At 36.8% G+C, this 25,907-nt stretch overlaps 1 protein-coding gene and 2 long non-coding RNA genes across 11 annotated transcripts in view; 2 read left to right on the top strand and 1 right to left on the bottom strand.

Annotated features, from left to right (window-relative positions):
• col23a1b (collagen type XXIII alpha 1 chain b) overlaps positions 1-25,907 on the top strand; it is a 197,577-nt gene that overhangs the window by 166,186 nt on the left and 5,484 nt on the right. For 3 of the 9 annotated variants that reach the window (XM_087301573.1, XM_087301572.1, XM_087301574.1), the window contains exons 5-22: positions 3,782-3,808; positions 3,965-3,991; positions 12,157-12,183; positions 12,346-12,372; positions 16,203-16,262; positions 19,178-19,294; positions 22,083-22,109; positions 22,564-22,590; positions 24,372-24,425; positions 24,514-24,576; positions 24,675-24,701; positions 24,790-24,864; positions 25,130-25,165; positions 25,272-25,316; positions 25,387-25,467; positions 25,545-25,598; positions 25,689-25,745; positions 25,856-25,882. In XM_087301573.1, the coding sequence (XP_087157699.1) occupies positions 3,794-3,808; positions 3,965-3,991; positions 12,157-12,183; positions 12,346-12,372; positions 16,203-16,262; positions 19,178-19,294; positions 22,083-22,109; positions 22,564-22,590; positions 24,372-24,425; positions 24,514-24,576; positions 24,675-24,701; positions 24,790-24,864; positions 25,130-25,165; positions 25,272-25,316; positions 25,387-25,467; positions 25,545-25,598; positions 25,689-25,745; positions 25,856-25,882 (846 nt within the window). In that variant the 5' untranslated portion in view covers positions 3,782-3,793. The remainder of the gene's footprint in view (positions 1-3,781; positions 3,809-3,964; positions 3,992-12,156; positions 12,184-12,345; positions 12,373-16,202; positions 16,263-19,177; positions 19,295-22,082; positions 22,110-22,563; positions 22,591-24,371; positions 24,426-24,513; positions 24,577-24,674; positions 24,702-24,789; positions 24,865-25,129; positions 25,166-25,271; positions 25,317-25,386; positions 25,468-25,544; positions 25,599-25,688; positions 25,746-25,855; positions 25,883-25,907) is intronic. The other 6 variants (XM_087301575.1, XM_087301578.1, XM_087301576.1 and 3 more) reach the window with 3 other exon arrangements.
• LOC147838902 (uncharacterized) lies at positions 7,348-10,400 on the top strand. The gene is made up of 3 exons (XR_015520488.1): positions 7,348-7,561; positions 8,665-9,937; positions 10,107-10,400. It is a non-coding gene; the product is annotated as an uncharacterized LOC147838902 (long non-coding RNA).
• LOC147838901 (uncharacterized) lies at positions 24,606-25,196 on the bottom strand. The gene is made up of 2 exons (XR_015520485.1): positions 25,098-25,196; positions 24,606-24,950 (listed from the first exon to the last, which is right to left on the bottom strand). It is a non-coding gene; the product is annotated as an uncharacterized LOC147838901 (long non-coding RNA).

The raw sequence follows: 25,907 nt of genomic DNA, 5'->3' as shown, positions 1-25,907 counted from the left end.
TCGTCACTTATCCTAACACTACCAGCATACACTAGAAGAACAAGACTAACAGATCTTTTCTCTGTGTTATTTTTGTTGTGGGAGTAGACACACAAAAACTGAATGTTGATGATGATGATTCAAAAGATGGATTTAAATCTAATTAAATCATGACATTTTGACAATCATGACGATTCTTTGAACAGAAAGTGCTCACATTTAGTTCAATTTACTTTGTTTACTCTGACTGCTTTCAGCACCTTCAGGACAGTGGACAGCAACTTTTTGTCCAGTAGGTTTAGCTTATGAAGCCAGTGATGGACTACGAGACATTAGCTTCCTCTAATCATATAAAATGATCCGCTAATCAATACAGCAAAAAGTAGAGATGCACCGATCCCGATACTTGGATCGGATATCGATTCGATAACGCATATTTTTGCTGGATCAGGTATTGGTCAGCTGGTACCGGTCCAAATCCGATCTTGCGCATGCGCTATATTCTGTGTAATTTATAAGCCAACAAAAGCCACAAAGGTAGCCTATTATAAGGCACTAGAAAGTTGTTATATAAGCCTACTATATCCTAAGGGGTGATCCCTGCTGAAGGGGTATACCCTACTATATCCTACATCCATTCTATGGTTTAATATGAAGTACAGATGAATATCCAAGTGCTTAAATTCATGCTTCTCGTTGCTGCACCTGTTAATCATTCTCCATTCATTCACATTTCAAACTGCGCGTCACGTTCATGACAACTTGAAAAACTTTCTCCAAAACTAACTGTTCCTGTTAATATAAGTAATCGGTGAAGAAATTAATTTAGACTGGCATTAAATGGGTTCATTTTGACCTGCAACATATTTATCATTTCTATTTCTAAATCATGTTGCGCTGTGTCTGTTAGAGCAGCAGATTGCATTCACAACACTGGAGTAGAGATTAGTATTACCTGCTCTTCACAAAGTAGGCCTACCTAAAACTTTCAATTAGAAAAGGCTCAATAATACATTGGACAGATCCTCAACGTACTGATTTCTTCCCTTATTTGTGCTGCTGTTTTAGAAGTTTCCGTATACCAGAGGGCTGAGCGCTATGTCTTGGTGATGCAAGCACTTCGTTCATGCACCGGCTGCACAGATGTAATTTGCGCCGCTCCAGAAGATTATTCTTACAATAAGTTTCTGTTCTCTCATCCTTCCGAGTTTATTCTTCTGAGGGGAATACTTTCAGTGCTGCGAATAGTTTGCAAACCCTGGCTCATTGTGGTCAGTATAGTTGATTAAATCAATAAAAGGGCGCAAATGGATTGTCAATAACAGAAAATTGTTTAGTCTAATATAGGCGACTCTTAAACTGTAAATATTTCACTGTAATTTTATTTATATTAATATTTTCTTTAACAGACCTGTTTGTCAGTTTGTGCACTGAAGCATATAAGCGAACCTTGTTTTAAACTTCAACTTAAATATTTATGTTTATTTTGTAGAAAGCTGACCAACAAATAACACACAGAAATAACCAACAAATTATACCAAACAAAATTTGCTTCAAAAAGAGACTTTTTCGGACAAAAACAGAAACAATACAGACATGCTTTAGGTTTCTTCACCTCACTCACAGCGAGTTTAGGCAAGGGATTATGAAGTAAAACTGCCCTCTGTCAAACCTGCAGGAAAATATCAGGCTTTGCTAAAAGGATGATTATTTAACCATTGATTAGGGTAGCCTATTACAGATTTCAAAGAAAAATCTTAATACTAAAAAAGGAAACACAAGCTGGACAACAACAGATCATTTCAATGTCATAACAAATGCTCGAATATTGTAGCCTATAGTTTACAGCATGCATCATGTTTTTAGTTAGATTGTGTTGTCTGTCATAGACAGTAGGCCTATAGGTCTGTTGTTTTTACTAAAGAAGATATATTATTTGTGTTTATTACCAGAACTATAGAAACTGTATTATGTTAATAATTAAAAAAATAAATAAATAAATCAGCACAATATCAGAATCGGATCTGTATCGGTCAATACTCCAAAAAATTTTTGTGAAAATTAGTTTTTCCAAAAACTATTGTGCATCCCTAACAAAAGTAAAGTAATAGTTAAGAAGCAACTTTATTTCAGCCGCCATGAAATAGAAATTCACTATATTTATTTTCTGAAGGGATGCATTGATTTATTTATACATGTATGTTATATTTATTTATACAAATGAATCAAAATGTTTTAACTCAATCTTTCAGTGAATCAACAAAATAGTCTTCCTAAACTCAGATTTTTAAATTTAATTAATTATATTTTATCCAGCAGACTAACATTATAGAATTAGTTCATTCAAAAATGAAAATTCTGTCATCATTTGCTTCATCATCGGTTTCAAATAAGACTATTGTTTATTTTTTGGAACACAAATGAAATCTGCAAGATTGTAATATTTACCTAAATATTGGAGAGGGGTCTGGCTGCAGACTTGGTGCAGATGCAATCTGAGCTGCATCCAATGCTTTTTAATGCGCTCACCTAACCCCACCCCTAACCCTACCCCTCACAGTGACGTCACCAGCTCCATTGAGTGCACTGTGTCTAACACTGCATCTCTGTGTGATGCAGTCTCAACTTGCAACACAAAGGCTGCATCCAGATACTATAGAAAAATTCACATTTCAAAACTTTAGTAATTAGAAAATACCAACACGATCTCATGGCAATTCGAAACTTTTTGATTTAGGTGTTGTATTAATCTGTACAATCTCATTCATACAATTTAGGATGACTTGCTTATCCCAATGACTCTTGGGTTTAGGGGTGGGGTTGGGTGCCACGCCTCCTTTTTAAAATTGTACAATATCATACGACTGAACTCTTACGACTGAACTGAATTACCCTCTAAAATGACAAAATGTAAAATAGTTACGTTTCCTCGTGAGATTAGGCTTGAAAATAAATTAATAAATAGACCTCATTGGTTCTTCTGAAGCTCAAATGTGCAGTGACATTTGAGATTTATCCTCATTGGTTATCATCAAGCATGCTTAAAAAGAGTTTACCCAATAGTTTATTTCTGCGGTTGAACACAGAAATTATATTTTAAAGAATTTGGAAATGGGTAGCCATTGATTTTGATAGTACTTGTATTTCCTACTATGAATGTCAAAGGTTACAGATTCCAATATTTTTCTAAATATCTTCTTTTGTGTTTAATTCTAAAAAAAGAAATAAAGATTTGGAACCACTTGAGTAAATTTTCATTTTTGGGTGACCTATCCCTTATTCTTTCATCACCACATTTGAATGCACAGAGCATTGTTTGCTGATCATTATTTATATGAAAATAAAAAAGTTTAAATTGCATCTATCATATAAAGTGATCATGTTTGTTGGAATGGATTGCTTGCTTTATATGAATTTATTTTTGATCCCTGATGAATGTCTTGAGGAATCAGCCAGAGTTTTGTAAAAATAGATTTTCATTAAACGGATATCTCTCAGATTTCACACACAAAAACAATATTTTTGTTCTGAAGATTAGCATGTGTATGAGTTTAGAATGACGTGAGTGTAAAAATGCCTGGCTAACCCTTAATATCTCCCTCAATCAATTTAATAATCATTGGATAACATGTACCATATTTTTTGTTTCTTATTCAATCATTTCCTTTTGATTTTGTGCTCATATACGTATGTAACAACACAGAAGAAATGTTTAAATAATAGAATGAAAATCTACTCCACAACTCTACTAGGAGTGCTCTGAAATAATCATAACTCATGAATGCATTTCTGTCTCTGCCAGGGCCCATTGGGTATGGATGGCAAGCCTGTAAGTATTATCTTCTGCAGTTTTTAAAACCAGGTAATGATTAGATTAGTTTTTAACATCTTTGGTTTAACTCCACTTAGCTAAGGGGATGTTACTGCACTGTGATAAGCCGCTTATTTTATTGTAAAAAAAATAATAATTCCACTCTTCTTATAGGGATCTCCAGGTCAAAAAGGCAGTCAGGTATGTTTTTTCATCTTTTCATTATTAAAGCAGTTGTATTATTGTGAGTGACTAGTGTGCAATGCATCTTAGATTTCTTCGGGGGAGGAAGAGGGAGTCACATTTTTCAATCAATCACCTCAGTCATAAAAGTGTGATGTCCGTCCAAGAGCAACTTTCAGATCTCATTTCTTTGATTACTCCAAAGCAGTGTCGTGCGTTGAGGTTTGTGGCTGGTGAGGCAATGACCCTTTCAAAGTCAAAAGTCAGATTTACAAACATATCCACTCAATATATTTGCCAACTACAGACTGTAATTCATATATCATATCAGCATTCTTTCTATACACATGACAGACATATTGGGCCAAGGCAGAATGTAAAATGCATAGTGGTTAAATATGTTCCCAAAAAAACACCCAGCTGTATGCTACAGACAACTATAACAAGCAACACACACAGCACCACGGCGAATGCACTCTCTCATCCACACACGCACACACACACACACACAAACAACAACACGGCAGATGCGCGCACTCTCTCTTGCTTGCTTACTCTCTCTCTCTCTCATTCATAGACACAACATTCGCACACTGGTCTTACTTTTACAGTACTTGTAAATGAAGTCTCGACATGACTTGAATTACTTTGAAATGATCGCGTTATCTTCTGTCCTGTCCTTTGAAGCAAATCTTTTATCTCCAGCATTGGCCGTCCATTATTTATTAAAGTTTTGATTGAAAATCCCATTTTGAGAAACTTTTGACCTGATATCCACAATTTTTGCAGTCAGTCAGAGCAAAAACATAAAATAACAGACTCCTATTGAACTTTACTGCGTAGAAGAAGAGCAACCAGGATTAACATGAGCTCACGTATGACCTCTTCAGTGCGGCAGAGCTACTGCCTACCTCACCTCATGTCTTTCCAGTGTGACTTTATGTCAAATTCTAACAATAAATAAGTGACAGATGAGTGAAATACATCACCTATTATATGGAAAGTGAGGACATATAATAAAAATGTCTAGAATTACTAAAAACATTTTAATAAAGCATTACATTGGTAGCAGGGGCGACGCGGTGGTGCAGTAGGTAGTGCTGTCGCCTCACAGCAAGAAGGTCACTGGTTCGAGCTTTGGCTGGGTCAGTTGGCATTTCTGTGTGGAGTTTGCATGTTCTCCCCATGTTCGCGTGGGATTTCTTGGGGTGCTCTGGTTTCCCCCACAATCCAGTCCAGACATGCGGTACAGGTGAATTGGGTATAGGCTAAATTGTCCGTAGTGTATGAGTGGGATTGAGTGTGCATGGATGTGTTCCAGGGATGGGTTGTAGCTGGAAGGGCATCTGCTGCGTAAAGCATATGCTGGATGGGTTGGCGGTTCATTACGCTGTGGCGAGCCCATATTAATAGAGGGACTAAACCGAAAAGAAAATGAATGAATGAATTACATTGGTAGCATACAATGAGTGAGCAAAGAGGGCAGACTCAAGCCAGTTTGCAAGGTATTACGCAATCTGACACGAGACAGAGCTCGGTGCTGCCTCACCTCGCTTCCTACGCTGTAATTGAAGGGAAGATATGAAAAATACAGCGATTTTGATCATAAAAATTATTGAAATCAATTGAATCATATGGAAATTGTATTTATAGCATAGATCAGTGGACAAATATTTATTTTATCATTATTATACATCTCATGATGGCAGGTGAGGATGATGATGGGTGAGACACTGCCTCACCTGCCTCTCCTGACTGCACGTCCCTGCGCCAAAGGCCAGTTGCACCAGCAGTACACACATTAAAACTTAAGTTGAATATCTGCACTAAAAGTAATTTAATATTAATAAATATTCAACTTTGCTATTTAATTAAAGACTTGTTTTTGTTTCCTCAAGTATTCCAGAAAAGTAATTGTATAGTCCTCTACACTGACTATTTCAGCTTTTAAGCTTTAAACATGAAAGTTACACAATAAATGAAATGTAAAGAAAAGAAAAAAAGACAACAAAACAATGTTTTATCCATAAAAAATCAGTTTAGTGTAGCCAAAGATTGAAGGTGGCGAGAAACCAAATTCCATCATGTGACAGAAATTGAGAAAGGAAGGACCTTGGGAGAAAGCAAAAATATTGTTAATGTTATATTCAGATTAAAAAAACAAAACAAAAAAAAAACATTTTTGACAACTTTAAATACACTAATAATAGTAGTCTTTTATCATTTCAATGTTTATTACATTTGTATTATCACTGTAAACAAGTTGTACTAAAAGCTGAAAAGTTTTTGCTCAGCATATTTAAAAAGACTATGTGCTGTCAAAAGGTACAAAGAGTAAGAGTACAGGCTGTCAAAACAATCTATATTAAAATAATCTGCAAAAACAACTAGAAATGCTGTTTTATGCATGCCAGGGCCATGAGTTACCTGCACACATATGGTCCTCAAGTGCAATATTGTTGTTTTGGTTGGTAAACACATGTGCATGTCTATGAACTGAACACATCATACAAATGTGCTTAATGTCACCTTTTTCACACAAACTATTTTTTTTTTATTTACATTGAGGCTGTAGCATTATCAACTTTAAAAACTGCTTATTGGAATAATTAAATATAATGTTTATTACTATATAACATACAATAAATTTATGTGCAAATACAGTTACAGACCAGGATGAACATCTTTCATCAAAGTCGCCTAAAACTATTTAACAACACCCATTCTTGTCTCAGGAGAATTTTAAAATACTTTTTGATCCACTTTAGATATTGACTACTGTAGTAGTAATCAGGGATGGGCAGTATTTATGAGACATGCATTTCAAATTCATATTTTTAAATCAAAATAGTATTTTGCAATTTCTATTTGATGGGGCTGATGAAAATGGCTTAATATTTTGTCTTGTATTTTTTGTATTTTCAAAATACTGAAAAATACTTTGTAAGAAATCTACATGAAAACATCATATAAATGCACCCTCTGATTGGTGATTTGGATGTTATTGACTCTTCAATGAAAGAAGAATCGTCTGTTGTTAAAACAAACAACATAAAAAATAGGTCTTTGTGATTCTTACAATACTTCATTGACTGTTTCAAATGCCAGTAGTTGATCAGTAGGTTAACTGTATAGTTAATGAAGAGGAAAGATGGAAGCCTTGAGATGTCACAACATATGAAACACATATTTAATAATCAAAAACTCCTAATACACTTTCACATTGAGTATTAAAGAGAAAATAGATTTCAGAAAAACTCTGTGAACAAAAAAAAAGGTATTAACTCTTTATCTATATTATTATCTTAATATTAAAACATTAAGAAGTTGAATAATCAATATACAGAGATGATGGCAATTTTACTGGGCACATCTGCTATCAAACATTCTTTACTTCATTAAGTCAGTTTAGTAGGGAAGGGATTGATCGAATAGGTCTAAATAATGAAAGATTTGCAAAGAAATGTCATGCTTCTTTGTAAAAGTATTTAGCATGTTTAAAATACAAAATACAGTATTTTATTTTGATACATGCTGTTTTTGCTGTATTTGTAGTTTATTTTGATAAACCTAAAATTAAGGTATTTAGTATTTTATTTTAAAATACATTTCATTGTATTTTTGCCCAACCCTGGTAGTTATTAAGAATCCCATTGTGTACTTTACCTCAAAAATTTAGTAAGCCTTTACAAATGGCTGGTGCAATCCTGCCCAGTTCACCTCTTATACACATATATGTGTTTACATAAGAGAGGCCAGGGTGGGCCTCAATGTCACTGTGTGGAAGAAATAAAGTGCCTGAATGCCTCTTTTAAAATACATTAGAAGGGTAAACATTGAAGCAATTAATTGCTCAGAACTGCACACAAGTTGGGTAAAGCACATCAGTGAAACACCAGCAGCTTTTGCCAATTACGTCAAAGTTTAGAGTCAATGGTTTCAAGAGGATGGATGTTTTTATGCTAAAAGTGGAAGGGTACTTTAGTTGAGTGTTTACTTGAAGGTTTACTGAAGATTAAAGAATGAGGTGTGTGTTTTGGACTAGGCACACATGACCCAGGGATCCACGTGAAGTACTTTACATAACAGGGGAGATGTGCAACATCTCAATGTTATGTAAATGTTCTCCCATCTGTGTCACAATCACACCATCAGAAGAGAAAATCAAGTGATTGATCCACTGCCATCATTAGCTTCGTTTCCATCCACCTATTTTTATGCACAATTTTAATATGTGTAAAGTGTAAAACATCTGAAATGTTGTTCTGGTCATTCTAAAATGCCTTAACCATCTCAGTATTAATGTTACTTTATTATTAATGACCTCCAGAATCAACAGTGTCTGTGCTCTGTGTCTCATGCCTTCAAACGCTACCGCGCTTTCACTACGTGTTAGGATTGCCATCAGGCGTAGTCATTAATTAAATAAAGAATAGATTCACGCAGCGTCTCCTACATCAGTAAATTTAGTTTTTACTCTTAATATTTGGAGCCAGTTAATCAGGGGATGATGATTTTGTTTGCTTTGACTCTTTGGATGGAAACACTGCTTTATTGAGAGGGGTCTGAATGCAGACCTGGGGCCTCATGTACGAAGACTTGCGTTGAAATTATACTAAAACATTGCATACGCACAAAGCTGTAAATGTGCATACTCAGTAAAATATTCAGATGTATGAAACACTGTGTAGTACGGTGGCCGGGAAGTGCAAAACAACATTACAAAGTTTGAAACACTTTTACAAAGCTTGAGACAAATTTACATTTTGATAAACATTTTTACTTATCATCAGACACAATTACATAGGAAAAACAATTTTACAAAGGACGAAACAAATTTACATTTTAGAAAACAAATTAACAAGACGCAAAACACTTTTACAAATCCCGAAACAAACTTACAATTACAGATTCCTTACGGAAAGGGAATGTACCACACCCCGGAAGTGACGTAGAATGTACCACACAGGTATTGACCCGGAATGTAACACACACACTGGAAAACATCAATAATGTCCAGCTCGTGTGTGACTTTGTACAGGTTTCCACAAGTCTACAACTATAAAAATCATAGTTTGACTAACTGCGATAAAATAAATTAGAGCTATTCTGAGAAAATATCAGCGTGAGAGTGCATAAAAACATGGAAATGCAAGTACATGGAAACATTTAAAGCACGGCATATGTTGACTGATAAAGATACCAAAACCAATCTCAACTTGTACACCGGAGTAGCTCAGTTGGATAAGTTGGTGGATACTCGTGTAGAACCTTTTGACTTGGGTTCGAATCTTGTTGATGACATGTCAATTATAATTATTTCTTTAGATTAATTTTGGTTTTTGCTGTTCTGCCACACAAATATTAAATCAACAATGATACACTGACACCAAGTAATAAGAATCTTTATTCGGTATGGGCAAAAAAGTGAAAAAGTGTTGGGTGAAAAAGTGACGAATCTGCCAATCTGCAAACGTGGATAGTTTGCACATCTGAAAAGGGGCCTCAGTTAACACAGACACCAGTTAAACCATAACACAGGCTTCCTTCAGTTTACTGTTAAGAGTCCTCAAGCAGAGGTTTACACCGTGTAGACTTGACATCATGTTCATGATTACGACGTACCGAGGGGATCTCGTAAAAATATTAAACACATTGATGCAGCATGTCTGGCGTTTCCGCCTGTTCCGCGTCCTTTATAAACTCTAAACACCGACCACACGCAAAGCAAAACCGTGTTAAGTTGCACATGTGTTTGCCACAAAACGGGCAAAACAACCCTCGACCGCAGTCCATGTTCGGTCACCATAAACTTTGTTTACGCCATGTACTCAGGGCCGGCGCGTTCATAGAGGAGTCCGCAACACCCCCCTACCACCCGCGTCCTCAGATATATTCGCGCATAGGCAACAGAATAGAGAGGGCAGCGTCAGCGACACCTTCCTCAGCACCCGCGCGTCCTCAGTTATATCCACGCATAGGGCGGCAGAATAGAGGTCCGCGACACCCGCGCGTCCTCAGTTATTTCCGCGCATAGAGCGGCAGAATAGAGGTCCGCGACACCCGCGCATCCTCAGTTATTTCCGCGCATAGAGCGGCAGAATAGAGGTCCGCGACACCCGCGCATCCTCAGTTATTTCCACGCATAGGGCGGCAGAATAGAGAGAGCAACGTCGGCGACACCTCCCTCCCTCAGCACCCGCGCGTCCTCAGTTATATCCGCACATAGGGCAGCAGAATAAAGGTCCACGACACCTCACTTAATTTTCATAACCTGTCACTTTCGTTTTCACATTGGGGTTGAGGGCGGCAAGATCGTCCTCTGCCTAGAGCGGCAGTTCAGCTTGCTCCGGCCTTGCATGTACTCCACAGCGCGAATTTACCGCGCTCACCAGCAACAACAACAACAACGTTTCCCCGCATCACTTCCGAGGTGTGGTACATTCCCTTTCCGTAGGGAATCTGTAATTGTAAATTTGTTTCGAATTTGTAAAAGTTTTTTGCGTCTTGTTAATTTGTTTTCTAAAATGTAAATTTGTTTCGTCCTTGGTAAAATTGTTTTTGCTATGTAATTGTGTCTGTTGATAGGTAAACATGTTTGTCAAAATGTAAATTTGTCTCGAGCTTTGTTAAAGTGTTTCAAACTTTGTAATGTTGTTTTGCACTTCCCGGCCACCGTAGTGTATGCCGAATCACACTCATGTTGTCTTTGTACATCCGAATGAACGTGAAACTGAGCGCACGTGCATGAGCACAAAACCCCCTCCCTGCCTCCTCCCCGTATGAATATGCTAATTACTATACTTTGGCAACGAAAAAGCAATGGCAAAAGCAAGCAAAAAGAGAAACTTTGAACAGAATGTGATTTGGAGGTGGTGACCACTGCAAATTGCGCTTTAATGTTTGGCTGGTCAACTGCATGGTATGGAAACCTTATATACCTGCTAGACATGTGGATGAACCTGTCCCATACAGCTGCCATTACAAGGCTCAAAGATACTTTGTAGTGTGCATAAACACAACTGCCTCTAGGAGTCGCCAATGTAAATATAACAAACACACACAAAAAATGAATGTACACCAGGCATGAAGTTGGCGTGGACCAATGCACATTCTCACGTTCATTTCATCGTTAGTAAATGCAAACGTGAGCGTGTAATCTGGCGTACTCAAAGTTTTTGTGCATATGCAGCGTTGATACATGAGGCCCTGGTGCAGTGCAATCTGAGCTGCATCCAATGATTTTAATGGGCTCACCTAACTCCACCCCTAACCCTACCCCTCACAGTGATGTCACTCACTTTATTTGAGTGCGTTGTGTCTGACATTGCATCGCTGAGTGATGCGATCTCAGCTTGCATCATAAAGGCTGCATCCAGATACTATTGGCTTTATTCGCATGTCTTTTATGCGATTAAGTTTTGCGCATAAAGTCATTTCGCATTTTTGGATGGAAAAACATAGCTATTGTTAGGTCCAACAATAACAACCTCCAGTCCAGTCACCATATTATGGCATATCTTGGTAATCTTTAATGGTAAAACTCTCCCAAAACTTCTCTCTCAAGATTCCTGCTGTATCATTTTGTAACTGACCACAAATCCATATTTTTATTTAAGTCAACATTAAATACACTTGAGACAAGATGTTTAACATACTTTGAAAAATACCATGACACCACTGCGCTGCTTTAGTGATGAAGCTCATACTTCTGAAATGGCACACAAAATTACAGCATTCGAAGAGCCACAGTGAACACGGCCCCACAGAGTACAATGAAACTGTGATAACCAGAATGTGTCTTGTTGTTCTTGTGGTCTTAAGCAAAGTTCCCTGCCGAGCAGTTAAAAACCAGAAAAATATCATCCATTTCCACACTTGTGATATAAGATCTCTTCTTAAAAAAAAAAAAAAAAAAAAATGGAATCCTTGCAGTCATCAGGAGTGGAATGTCATAACATTGTTTTATCTGTACTTTTCTATATTCCTCATTTCACGTTTTATGATGTATTGTTTTTCATTTTGCCAATCGTTAATTCAAACATTTCCATTCAACCACTAAAACATCTGCCAGTCATTTCTGAAGGTGTAAGCGGTGTGACTTGTGGTTTGCAATGGAAAAGTCTGTGGTGTTGAGAACAATTTTTAATCTGTCATTCTGAATCTTTCTCTTCTTTTGCCAGGGAATGCCGGGACCAAAAGGAGATAAGGTATATTCACCACACAATCCATTTCAGCATGATAAATGTAACATTTTTGGAGCCATCGAGGCATACCAGTGATAGTTTTAACTATAACTGAATCATTTCAGTCTCATTTTTCCCAGTGAAATTTAAAGAATAAATCAAAACTAAGAGCTGCTCTCTTCACAGGGGGACCAGGGAGACATGGGGCCCATGGTGAGTGTTTCTACAGTAGAATATTATTATGATAACCCTTATAAATAATACATTATATATAATTACTTAACAGAGATTGCACTGATCCGAGTATAGCACTGGAAGTCCATTAAAGCCGTTTCCTTTTACATGACAGGGCAAGGTGGCTAAATGTTTTACACTCTGATGTTGATAGAAGTTAAATCTTTATCTGTTAAACTAATTTAAATTACAGCTTCAATATGGTATCCATCACTGTTCCCCAGCCTCCACTGAGTCTGTTTTCTTCTGCTCCACAATGAAAAACTGTGAGGCTTGACAAATCAGGAATGCGTCAGTGAAGATCATACCACTTTTCTATCTATATCTACTCGAGCTATCATTTAAATCATTTGGCTCTCCGTGCTTCTTTTCCACCATGCCTCATGACCATTCAACACAATTAGAAACATGTGCTTTGGCTGCTCTCTCACTTTATGTTAAGAACATGTGTAGTATACGCTGCGCTGTTTTTGCTTTGCGCCATCAATCTGGCAGTAGAAAAATGAACCAAATCATTTGGAGTGGTGACATGAGCAGTCAGGAAAAAGGAAAGCAGCCTTTCCCATGGGCCGTGTTCTTCTTTTTTGTGTGGATGTAAGAGCCAAATTAGCGCTTTTTCAACTCCACTTAAGCAGGAGGAGAACGACCCCTTGGAATCCATTAAAGTTCTCATGGGACAAGGGCCCCTTGACCTGGAAGTCGATTAAAGCCGTGTTTCCTTCCAGATGGCAGGACTTGAGTTTGTAGTGCAGGTGGATAGTTGACCTCCCGCTTACTTTTGACTTGTGGCTTTTGCCCTTTGCCCAGACACAGAAGAAGCAGTTCAGACTCACAAAGTATTCTTTGTGCCATCAGAGGCAGTCATGAAGAATGTTCAGAAATTGCATATGAAGGATAGTGCAGTGCACCATATAGGCTGCATTTACACTGCAGATCTTTAATTGCAATTTTGCGACTATGCAGTTTTTTTTTTTTTGATGACCGGCTTACATCATTTTTTAAAAGTGACTCGTATTCGATTGTCTGCATTTACACAGCACTCTGCAAAGACGCAATGACCCAGAAAAAAATGACCATGTATTTAATGTGTTAGCAGGGGTTCCGAAAACAGAGATAAGAAATGAAGTTTAGGCAGGATAGTAGTTTTGGAATGATTTGTTCGGCTAGCTAATGATTAGCGATCAGGTAGTTAGGATCAGCTGAAGTTGATCATGTCACGTGCCCCTCTCGAAATTAGTTTATGAAACTTCACTTATGACACGTTCTAATTTGGCTATCTTCTTTTAATCTAGGCTTTTTTTAAACCAGTAGGGATCTTAATGAAATGTCCATGGCATGATTAATGCAATGCAATGCTTTATATTAGTTTATAAAACAGGTGTGAAAATCCAGTTCGTGGAGGGCCACAGCTTTGCACAGTTTAGTTTCAATCCTACTTCAACACACTTACCTGTAGATTTCAAACAAGATGCAAGGACTCAATAAGTTTGATCAGGTGTGTTTAATTAGGGTTAAAGCTAAACTGTGAAGAGCTGCAGCCCTCCAGGAACTGGATTTGACACCTGTGGTTTATAGGCTACACTGTAAAAAATATCTGTAATTTACGGTTTATTTAGAAAAAAAAAACGTATAAAAACGGGTGTTAAATTACTGAAATTTACTGTAAAATAACAGGTTAAATAACAGAAATTTACCAAAAATGTAAATTTAAGGACATTTCTGTAATTTAATGTCCGTTATTTTAGGGTAAACTTAATTTAACAGCCTTTATTTTACGGTTTATTTCCGATTTTACTAACGATCTGTGCTACCTACTCAGAATGTGCTACCGGAAGCTGACAAGATGTGCTAACCCTGTTTTGGTAGATGAAACATAAAATATTAAGTTACCAGTAGCACATTCTGAGGAGGTAGCACAGATCGTCAAAACACTGACACCCCAGCTTCCGGAAATAAACTGTAAAATTACGGGTTTTTTTTACAGTGTATTGTTTACATGGCAGATGTTGCACACACACTCTCTCTCTCTATCTTTCTCTCTCTCTCTCTCTCTCTCTCTCTTCCGTTAACATGCTTAAATACCTGTATGCTACATGACAATATAAAAGCGTATTTTGTCCTAGTCTATGTAATTTAAGGTTTGGGACTGAAGTCTGTTCTGAAATGAAAGTGTCAGAGTTGACGTCATTCGCTACGGTTTTTAATGATGCGCGACTTGCACTGACAGCTGAAAACCTGATTTACTGTTTACACAGCAGACACAAATCCGATTCATATTAGATACATTTCTACATATGAACAAGGCCTGAATCTGATTTGAGTAAATCGGAATCCACATGATTTTTTCTTGCTTAAATGTACATGCATGGGCCATATTCGATCTGTGCCACATGAGAGAAAGAAATCAGAATTGAGTCACTTGAACTATCCAGTGTAAATGCGGTCTTTGAATGGAGTTGGAAATGCCCATTAATGGGTTTAATTCGGTGTGTAATGTTACTGGTTGAGATATACAAAGTTACAAGACACAACCCTGTTAAAAAAAAACACACACATTTTTGGTTTGGTGTTTTGAAAGATGGCTGCTGGTTAAACTCTTTTTTTTTTTAACTCTTCATGGGCTGGCTTGATGTGATATTTTACTGGTTCTCAACAGGTATTAGTTGCTTAGGACCAGCTCATGACCAGCATAAACCATTTTAGGACCCAAAAATTACCAGCATAAATCTTTTTAGGATCAGCACATGACCAAATTAATCCAGCTTCAAAACATACCTAACCTTAATAGGCTATTTTTTTAACAGGGAAAGTTCACCACAAAACAGTCTTTCTTTATATCAGTAAGAAGTTTTTGAACCCCTTTAATTACTTCTAGAGTTGAAATTTCTTTCTGGAACACACTTGTCACAGTATCCTAAATTTGAATAATAATTTCAAACCAGTGGCCAACAGTGGGCAAGGCCTGGCTGAGTTGCTAGATAAGTTAAATTCTTATGTAAAGTGGGAGGTTGCAGAATCTCATTTGCATTCAAAGAGATGCATACGAAAACTCTCTACTACCCCCCTAAAATTGCCTTTACTTCATGGTATATTGATTTATTCGACACATTCTGAACACATCTTTCAACAACCCCATGAAACCAAGAAACATACTAAAAGCTACAGGTGATGGTTGAGGAGATGCCTCCTCCAAATGTGTAAAGTGTTTTGAGTAGGCGTACTGAGCACGACACAATTAACTATTGCTTAAAAACTCCATACAAATATATAAAAATCCATGATAACCACTTTAGCATCACAACAGAAACTTGTGCATGGACACATTTCTGCTGACAATGTAGAAATCTAGTTTAGGCATGCTGTGGTTTTTCTCTACAGCTTTTCAGTTCAGTTTCTGCAGTGCAATCTTACACATACAGAGACCCTAGACAATCTGTAGAAAAAGGAAAATCATGAAAATCATGCTTTTTCTCCTGGGAAAAAGCAGCCTTTCTTCGTGAATCCATTGCAGACCTATCTAACCGCAACTCTAAACATAAACCTCATCACCATGTGCACCCATTGAATGTTAATCATATCCAGAAGGTGTATGTGGGATAGGTTTCTTAAAACAGAAGAAAAGCCAGAATAATTCTCACAGGATTCCATTTCAAGTTGAAGCTCAGTTCTGCATAGAAATGCAATATGAAATGTCATCACCCTCCATTATTTGTATCCTAACAGTGTCATTCCCCAAACCATCTCCTCTTTCTCCCCTTATGTCATTTCCTGCCTCCGTTTTCTTCCATATATGACCTCTGATCTCCCAGGGACCACCAGCCTACGCTGCCTCTGCAGGCCTACTCAGTAATCAGATTCTCACGGTTAAGGTTTGTCCTTCCCAGTCTATCATGCCTGCATCTCCCGACACATGTGGCTGTCTGCGTTCACAAACATCTGTGTCTTCATACCTTACTCCATTTTGCTTTGTTTTTTCTACCTCTGCTTTGTTCCCACAACCCCATTCAATGAGGTACAGGCTGATTCTGTTTCTACAGCTGCAATTACTGGCATCCCTTCTTTCTTTCTTATGTGCTCTGTCCATTTTTTTTTCAATATCTGTCCTCCACTGTCAGATGGTCTTTCCTCGCTTTGAGCATGGCTTTCTCTCAGCTACGGCTGACCACCACTTTTTTCACACGCGCCTCCTAAAGGTAGAGCCAGACTCTTTTTTTTCCCACTCAGTTTCTTCTTTGTGTCTGTTTCCTCAGTTAGCTCATTCTGGCAGTTTACAATATGTTGCAAGCCTGTTTTGAATTTCAAAGAGAGGCTAATTGTTATGTTTATTGGCAATACAGACAAAACGTGTTTGCCAGACAACAGCAAATAATCAACCTGAAATATACTATTTAGCAAAAAAGTGCCTTGTTATTTTAGCATGTTTAACTTTAAAGTGCCCCTATTATGGATTGTGAAGGGCTCATATTTTTTACCCGTTCATATTTTCCAAAAAAAAAAAACAACAAAAAAAAAACACTTGCATTGTCTTATGTGCATTTATTTGTATCTTATTTTATGTCAGCATTCTCAACAATTCATTTTTTCGAATCCCTTTTTTCAGTGATGCTAATTTGCAGTGACTGGTTCTTTGACCCTGTCTGTTGTGATTGGTCAACTTTGTTGAAGCCAAAATGTGCTGTTATTATAAAGAATATTTCTATGATAAATATCAGAAACATTTTTTGGATTAAAATACGAATTAATCATATAATAGGAATTAATATGCCCAGGCCACCCTTGCATGTTCGGTGGCTAAAAGATGTTTTGTATTTTATGAAACTAGAGAAGATTAGATCGTCTCTTCAAAGACATAACAGAACATTTGTTTAATTTTGGAAGCTTTTTTTCTTTAAAACTCTCCAGCTGGATCTAGACTGATCACCCTTGCTAGTTTTGACAATAATAATACATTACGTCACCTTTGAATTATAAGATTCTATCTGACATTTTTGTCAAAATTGAGTTACTGACATATTCTTATTAAATGACAATGTATCTACATTATGGGATGTTTTTTTTTTTTTTTTATACGTTTTTACATTTTAAGACTTTTTATTTAAGAAACAAATGTTACACACATACTACAGGAATCAGTCCAAGGCACTCGAAAAATGTGGAACTTAAAAAAATAATAAAATTAAATTTTCCACATTTTTCGAGTGCCTTGGACAAATTCCTGTTGTTGTTTTGATGAATCCCTTACCCAAAGAGCACCCACAAATATCTGAGTTACCCCTGAGCACTTTTTGTTTGTTTTTCTGGATTGTTACACACATACTGTTTGCTGTGGAATGCAAAAACTTTGAAGCTCAATATCTCAAAACCATTCAGAACGCAGATAGAACCTTATAATTCCAGGGTGACGATTTGTAATCTTTCATTATATGAATTGTAACATTGAGATTGTTGCATAAATGTAGACATTTGCCCCTAATTTATTTGTGCAATTAGGTTTTATTTTATTATTATTTGAAGTTATTTATTTTCCAATTATTTCTGTAAGGGTTGATTGACATGTTTGTAAAATGTAAAAATGTTAAATAATCATAAATCTAAAAAAGGAATGAAGGCATTACAGTTTGTTGCTTTTGTCCTCCTCTGAGCAATATGGAAGTGTGTTGGTTCCCCATATTTCAGACTGGTGACTTCAGCACCTGATCTTCGAGGAATAATTAATTTGAGATCCATTTTTTCTAATAGTTTAGTTATTTTGGACGCAGGTATGCAGCCATACGTTTTTTGACTGCTGCAAGAGCTTTAATAGAAACAAGTAAATATTTGTATAACTGAGTATTTTTTTTTCTTTTGAGAGACAACCAATTTATACACAGTGCACTTTCAGATTTGAAACTTTGCAATATGATTTCATTCACTTAGAGGTGTGTTGCAAACCGGATGAAAGGTAATTTTCAGAAATTTGTAATAGGGGCACTTTAACATATTTAATTTTTATTTGAACCTTTTAATGTTATTTGGAGCTGATCCTTTGGTCATACTTTCGATTTTGGTTTTAGTAGGTTCAATTAATATTGTTGCTGTCTAGTGGAAACTTTATATTTTCATAATATTTCAGATTTTTGTAATCAAATCAGTGCTAATGATCACACCTTATGTTTCTATAAATATTTAACTATCAAAGAGTGTTCCAAAGAGCTTGCGATTGTCAAAACCATAAATATAACATAATATGATATAATATAATAATTTTTTTGGAATTTCTAAGCTGATGAAAGTCTGGTAGGTGTATTTATTAGTAAAACACATACCTTATTTTTATGCTATGTGTTTTTAGGCGGTTGTTCTGAAATTGTAGTTGCTAGAGTGCTTACTATAATCAAGACGTATGATCATGTTAGTCTTGTACTTTTCCTGAAAATCTGATTTGACACAATCTGCACTGTATAAAGCACTGTAAAAACAAAGGTAACTTGACTTGGCCTTTCAGTGGTCATACACCTCATTTGAGCTTGACTTTGGTCAAATGTTATTAAGTAATAACTCATGCAAGTCTCTGGCCCCTAAACATATATAAAACCATGCTGCCAATTCTGTGACCTAATCAAAACTGACAATGCAGCGTTTAATTATTTAAATGTAAACAGTTTGCAATAGAGTTTGCCTATATGATGTTTCTATGTGACAGACAATATGAAGCATGATTAATATGCAGGCAAAGTAAAGTACTGAAGTCAGTAACTCTATGTAAAGATAAAATTCACATTCTTGTTCTTTCTCTGTCTGTAAGGGTGATCAAGGTCAGGCTGGGCCTCCAGGTCCTCCAGGACCTCCAGGCACACCTGGTCCCAGAGGGCCTCCAGGAAACACAGGCAGAGATGGACCGCAGGGCCACCCAGGAGAGCCGGTGAGACCCTCACTGTCTATCTCAAATAGTCTCTTGTGTCTATGTCAGTATTGAACTTGCTCGTTCTACAGCTGTTGTGACTCATATATGAGTCACACTGTGTTGACGACCCCTACTCAGAAGACCAGGTGCAGCTTCTCACTGAGCTGAACCCTGTACTCAGTGTTGGGTTCAAACATACTGCATTTGCTTCTACATTTGCGTTCTTGGCATATGCTTCACTATCACAGTAACTTGGTTTAAAAATAATGCATATTTTATATAAAGCTAGTAACTGTAGAATACAAACTGAGTGCAATACTGAGTGCAATTGGAAGTTATGTTGCTGTGTGCTTTCAATAGCATTCTTGGTGGCTTCTAGGCTTTTTCAATTATCGATCATGTCCAGTCGTCTTCATAGCTGTGAGATAAGCCACTCTGATCGTCTGTTACAATGAAAGCACACAATCAGCAATTAAAAGAGTACACAAACAGATGGCTCTTCTAACATTACTTCATCCTGTCACTCCAGTACACCAGGCGTAGGTAAATTGAGCCCTGCAGAATTTTGCTCCCAACCATAATCAAACACATCGGCTACGTTCAAACTGCCAGGCTTTGTGCTCAAATTTGATTTTTTTCTCAATTTTTTTTTCATGGCTGATTTGCATTGTGAATAAACCTGACCCGCACACGCAGAAGTACAGATACGGACTGCACAAAATGTCTAATTATGCACACGCGATACTCTATAAAGTAAGCATGTTGTCAAATCATGCTAATATGATTATTGCCCTTTTCATAGACAATCGTGGTGTATTTCATCAACTGTAAAAGGTTGTTCTGCTACTACTGTGTATTTCGGCATTTGAAATCTATAATTAGTCACTTGTGATTGAAAACACTGATCATTTGTTATTTGACAACCGTGGTGCGCGTTTGTTTGACCACCGGTGTACTGAACTCATCAAGGGTTAATGAGCTGCCGCAGACTGAACTGTGAAGGCAGAGTTGGTTTATCTCTGTTTGCAGAGTTATTTCATTTTATTTCGTTATAAACAGCAGACACGTACAGAAGGGGGATTTGGGCTCGAGCACCTGCCCTTTTTTCTCTCAGAAGGAAAGTTCTCCCTCCTTTGCACATGGATCCAGAAAAATCAGATTCGGGCCACATTTGGCTGCAGTGTGAACTTAGCCATCTAAACAAGCTAATCAAGGTCTGAGGCTGTATTTAAAATTCCCATATTCCCTATTAGTCCAGTAATATAGTCCACTTAAATGAGGGAATGAAATCGAATGATTGAATCCAAACACTGAGTGCACTGGAAGGGGTGCCATTTTGTTTACTTCAGTGAGCTGTTTCTTACAAATGAAAGAAAGTATTTCGATTTCTGTCATTATACAATCTGGCGTATACAGAGTGTTAGAAATCTACAGGCAGGTGCGATTTTATCCAGGCCAGAATAAAACTCTGCAGGACTATGACTCTGCAGGACTTTGACTCTCCACGACTGAACTCGCTTACCCCTGCAATACACAAATGTTTTCATTATGTCATGGCTATCTAGTTCTTTGGTTCCCAATTAATGTGTCATGGATTTAACTAAAATTTAGGGAAGCCTAGTTCAACTAGTTCAAAGTCTTTTTGATATGACTTAGACCTTGTGTCTCTTTATTGATGGGACATCCTGGCATGACTTCCTTAAAACCCTAAAGTTTAACTAGGCTTAATCTTTAAAAACTACTTGAGCAATATTTGGTTTCTTTCATTTTTTTCTACCCTTATGTTGTTTCATACCCATACAATTTTTTTGATAATCAGAAAGAACAATCCATTTTTATTCAAATCTGATATTCTTTTAATTGAAAGAATATTCACGCAAAACTCTGAAGCTTCCAGGAACTACATTGAGAGTCCCTGATATAGGATACTTGGTGATTTAATGTGCAGCCCAAGACAACATAACTCTTATTTACCCATTTGTAGGCATTTGTAGGTTTCCAATGTTTTCCTACGCTAGTTTATCCGAACATATGCTACGCACTTTGTTTCCTTTTCAGACTACCATCTAAACCAAACAAAGAATGGTGCAATGATGAAGGGCAAAAATTCTCACCCTGCCTCTGCCTCATATTGGGAGCAGATGTTCTGGGGTCAAGAAGCTCAAAGGCCATTTCCTGTTATTGTATCTCAAATTGTGTTTATATATGGCTAAGTGAAACCACCTCATTAGGCCTAATGCCATGCCTTTGTCCTTCTCACAACAAGTGCTGTGGAGTACGACAAACAGACGTGGCGCTGCAGCTCATATGAATAGTCGATGATTCCAGTGCCTGTAGTACATAATACATAAAGTACATACATACATAAAGTGTTACAATTAAATTGAATTTCAGTCAAGTGTTTTGCAATATTTATTCAATGTCAAATCCCTAACTGGCCTGAAAATGTCCTTGCAAGCTTACAGAGCATCTGCAAATGAATTCTGAAATATGTTTAAATAGCCATTATGTGGTTAATCTTAATTTAGTTTGTTCTGAAGTCATGTTCACTAGCTGAACAATCTTGTCTGTGTTTAGAGAAAGAACTTGCTTAAATTCAGAGCTGCTGGGTGTGTCCAATTATTTAAAGACAAAAGGGTAATTTGGGGGTTTTGTTCACTGTATCATTTTAGGAGTAATTATATTACTTTTAAGTAGTTATACATAAGAGATCCTGACATATAAAGGAGAGTAATTAGAGTAGACCAACTGCATGTATTTCCCTTTAAATATAATTAATTTCTTGTGTTTGTATTCTAAAACACAGGGTCTTCCAGGAAAAGACGGAAATGAGGTATTATAATTTAATAAATTTAATTTCTATTTAAATATATAATTCATATATTTTTTTAATTAATCTACAACTTTATTTACATATTGTTGCTTAAAGGTGCAATAGAAGATCTTGCTTCTAGACTTTCAGCAGAATATTAAAATACAGATAAATCCACTTTTAACCAGCATAATAAAAACTGTTTCTGAAGATAATCACCTATTGCACCTTTAAATAAGACTTGCGTAGTTGTTTCACTTCGTAGTTCCCAACTCTGGCCTTCAAAACGCTCAGTCCTGCACACTTTGTGTGTTCTCTTTATTTGATGCACCTGATTCACATCATCAGCTAGTAGAAAGAGAACTCCATGAAATAATCTTTTTGTCAAATGACATACAAAATGTGCAGGATGGAGAGCCCCGAGGACCTGAGCTGGGCACCACTAGCTTAAGTGATGCAATTTATTTTCCCACAGGGAACAAGAGGGCCTCCTGGCATGCAGGTAATGTGCATGTATTTGTCCAAAAGCATGTGATCAGACACAGTGGTCTCTAAAGTATCTGAACATCTTCAGCTATATATTTTCAAAGGTTGGGCTTAGTTTCAGTGAAAGGAGCCCTTAACGCTTCAGTATACCAATATATTTTGTACAATTTCATGCACTCAACCTAATGGGAACAGTTTGAGGACAGCCCCTTTCTGTTTCACCAAGATTGCCCACCACTTCACAAAGCAAGGTCAATAAGGACAAGGATGAATGTGTAACTCGGATGAACGGAGGAACTTGACATGCCTATATAATTTCCTCGCCTCTACCCCAATATGAACACCTTTTGGGAAGACTGTGGAGACTAGCCAGGTCTCAACATCTTTGACTGACCTTACAAATGCCCTTTTAGCAAGATGGTTAAAAATTCCCATAAACACACTCCTAAACATTGGGGGAAACCTTCTCAAGTGAGTTGTTATAGATGTAAAGGGAGGACCAACTTTTTACACTGTAAAAAATACAGGGTTCCACAAAATTCATTCATGTTGCCCCAACACAAATCGATTAAGTTAACAATTTTAACAAATTTATGTAGATTGAACATAAAAAAATTTAGTTGCCCCAATGAAATCTTAAGAATTGTGTTGTTTCATTTTAACTAAGTAGTTTGAACAAGTAAAAACATGTATACATTTTTGAGTGTATGTATGTACTTTAATGAAATCCCAATCTAAATACTTAATATATTAAGGTTTATATATTATATTCAATACTTTTAAGACAATTCTAAAGGACAATTTTTATTCACTTCAAATGTTATCAAAAATATAAATATATATAAATATTTAAATATATTTGCAATCATTTTTTTTATTTGATATTGTAGCGGTAAAGTTTGAACTATGTTTTTACTCCTAGTTGCAATTATATTATTTCAGGGTAAAAAAAAATTGACAAAGTTTTCAGTTCAAATATTCAATAAGCAAAACAGTGCTAAAGCATGGGAAAACTGGCCCCATTTTTCATTCCATTTACATCAATGTCTGCAGAGAAAACAGTGACTTGCTATCAGGGTTCAGGAAATTATTTATCTCTGCATATATTTTACTTCAAAGCAAAGACTTCTCAAATTCTGTGTTTGTTTCTGACCAGCCCAAGCCATTCCTCGTCAACCTGTGTAAATAGTCTGAACAGCAGATCTTGACAATCAGCTATTGCATGAACATAATGCACAAATTTCTAGTGCTGTTTAAACAAGCTTATAAGCTGGTTAGTTCTGAATGCTTTCAAGTAGCATATGAGGCCAAGTAAAGGCCTCTGCTTTAACGTGTGTTTGCATCTTTCTGTTGTTCCTTGACATGACTTGTATTTTGAAGAGGGCCATCTGAAATTGTCTCCTTAAATGAGCATTTTCCCAGGCTCATATTTCCATTTCAGTTATTCACTTTAAAAGCAATGGGGGAAAACTATTATTAGCCAAAAAAACAAAAGTAAATTTATTGAACATATGTACACAGGAGCCTGAGAAAATGCTTGATTTAAAAGACAACTTCAGATGCCTCTTAATGATTTTTTTGCATCTGAATTCTTCACTTGTACATTTTGTTGTGCATGTTGTGTCTAAATGGGAGCCCCATGGCTTTTGACTTTAAAAATCCATAAATCAATTGCATTTTAGCTGAGATTAAGTGTTTATAAGTGTCCATGCTGTGAATATACTTACATAATATTCACTACTATTTTTCATAACACAGAATATGCCCAAGAAAAATATCCATTGTATTCTCATTTAGGGTATGAATGGTGCAAATGGCATGCCTGGACCACAGGGCCCCTCAGGTTCAAAGGTTAGATTATTAGCCACTTAAACATTTTTGTTTTTTGATACAAACAAATACAACCATAATTTCATGCAGTTGTTGATTTGTCATACAGGGGGATCAGGGTGCTCCAGGTTTAGAGGGGAAGAGAGGGATTGATGGATCCCCTGGCATGAAGGTGAGCTGTTTTCAAAAGCTGGCAATATGTTGCACGAAAATCCAGTTTATTACATGTAAATAGTAACATTATATAGTAATTCTGGTCCTATTTTATAGGGTGAAAAAGGAGATCCAGGACCCCAGGTCAGAATTTTTCAAAGTCTCTCACCCATTAAACATTTCCATTCCCTATGTTGCTTAACATTGTCATTTCTGTTTGTTTGTTCCTCAGGGTTTGCCTGGAGAAAAAGGAGCAACTGGATTCTCAGAAACTGATGATTTTGCTGTTCGTTTCAAAGCTCTGCAGGTACATTTTTCAACCAAAGATCTTCAACCGTGCACTTGAAGGCCCACTATTCAGCTGAGCTTAGGTCCAGCCTTAATCAAACATACCTGAAACAGCAAATGAAGGTTCTTAGTGTGCTGAAGCAGATTAAATGTTGCAAGACAGAGGGTCCCTAATATCAGGGCTGAAGACCTCTGTTCTAAACAGAAATTTTAATATAAAGATAAGGAAGTTTAATGATTTCTAGCAATTACTTTTTGTATAAATATTTTCCCCATATCAATAGGGGCCCCCAGGTCCTCCTGGAGAGCAAGGGCCAAAAGTAAGTAATACATTTTCGCTGAATAACAATGCCATACAACAGTTAATATTGTTGAGACACGTTGAGTTGTGGATATATATCTAAATACGTTTTTTTTTTTTAACAGGGAGAAATAGGGTTGAATGGAGCACCTGGACCTGAAGGAAAGCAGGTAGGTGATTACACAGTGTGTACTCATTCAGACACCTTTACTGCATAATGTAATGTGTTATCTTATCTAGGGCCAAAAGGGAGAGAGAGGTGATGTTGGGGAGCCTGGAGCAGCAGGAACAAAAGGGGAACTTGGGCTGACAGGGCCTCCAGTGAGTATTAACAATATATAGCAGCTGATGTTTACTGCAGCTATATGGGTTTTACATGATTTTTCATGGAATTATAGGGGGCAGCAGGTCAAAAGGGAGAAAAAGGAGACTCTAGGCTCGAGGATAATCTAGTAAGTTTAAAACAAACCGTTCTTATCAAAATTTGAGAATTTTTTTACATACAAATGTTACCAGCATGGATCTTGATAACTGTCTTATAGGCCCAGATTATCTCCTTGCCTGGCCCTCCAGGGCCTCCCGGACCCCCTGGGCCTGCTGTAAGGAAAATTGTTTAATACTTCTTGACTTTAAAAAGGATGAAGATATTTAGAAGTTGCTTTTAAGCAATATAAAATAATAATACAAAACCTTCTTCCAAATATTCCAGGGATATCATGGACTGCCTGGATCCAAGGTGTGTTCTGTGGGTGAAACTGTGA

Source organism: Danio rerio, chromosome 21 (assembly GCF_052040795.2).
Source record: "Danio rerio strain M-AB ecotype USA chromosome 21, GRCz13ab, whole genome shotgun sequence".
Classification (NCBI taxonomy): domain Eukaryota; kingdom Metazoa; phylum Chordata; class Actinopteri; order Cypriniformes; family Danionidae; genus Danio; species Danio rerio.
This window is presented reverse-complemented; position numbering and strand designations above follow the sequence as displayed.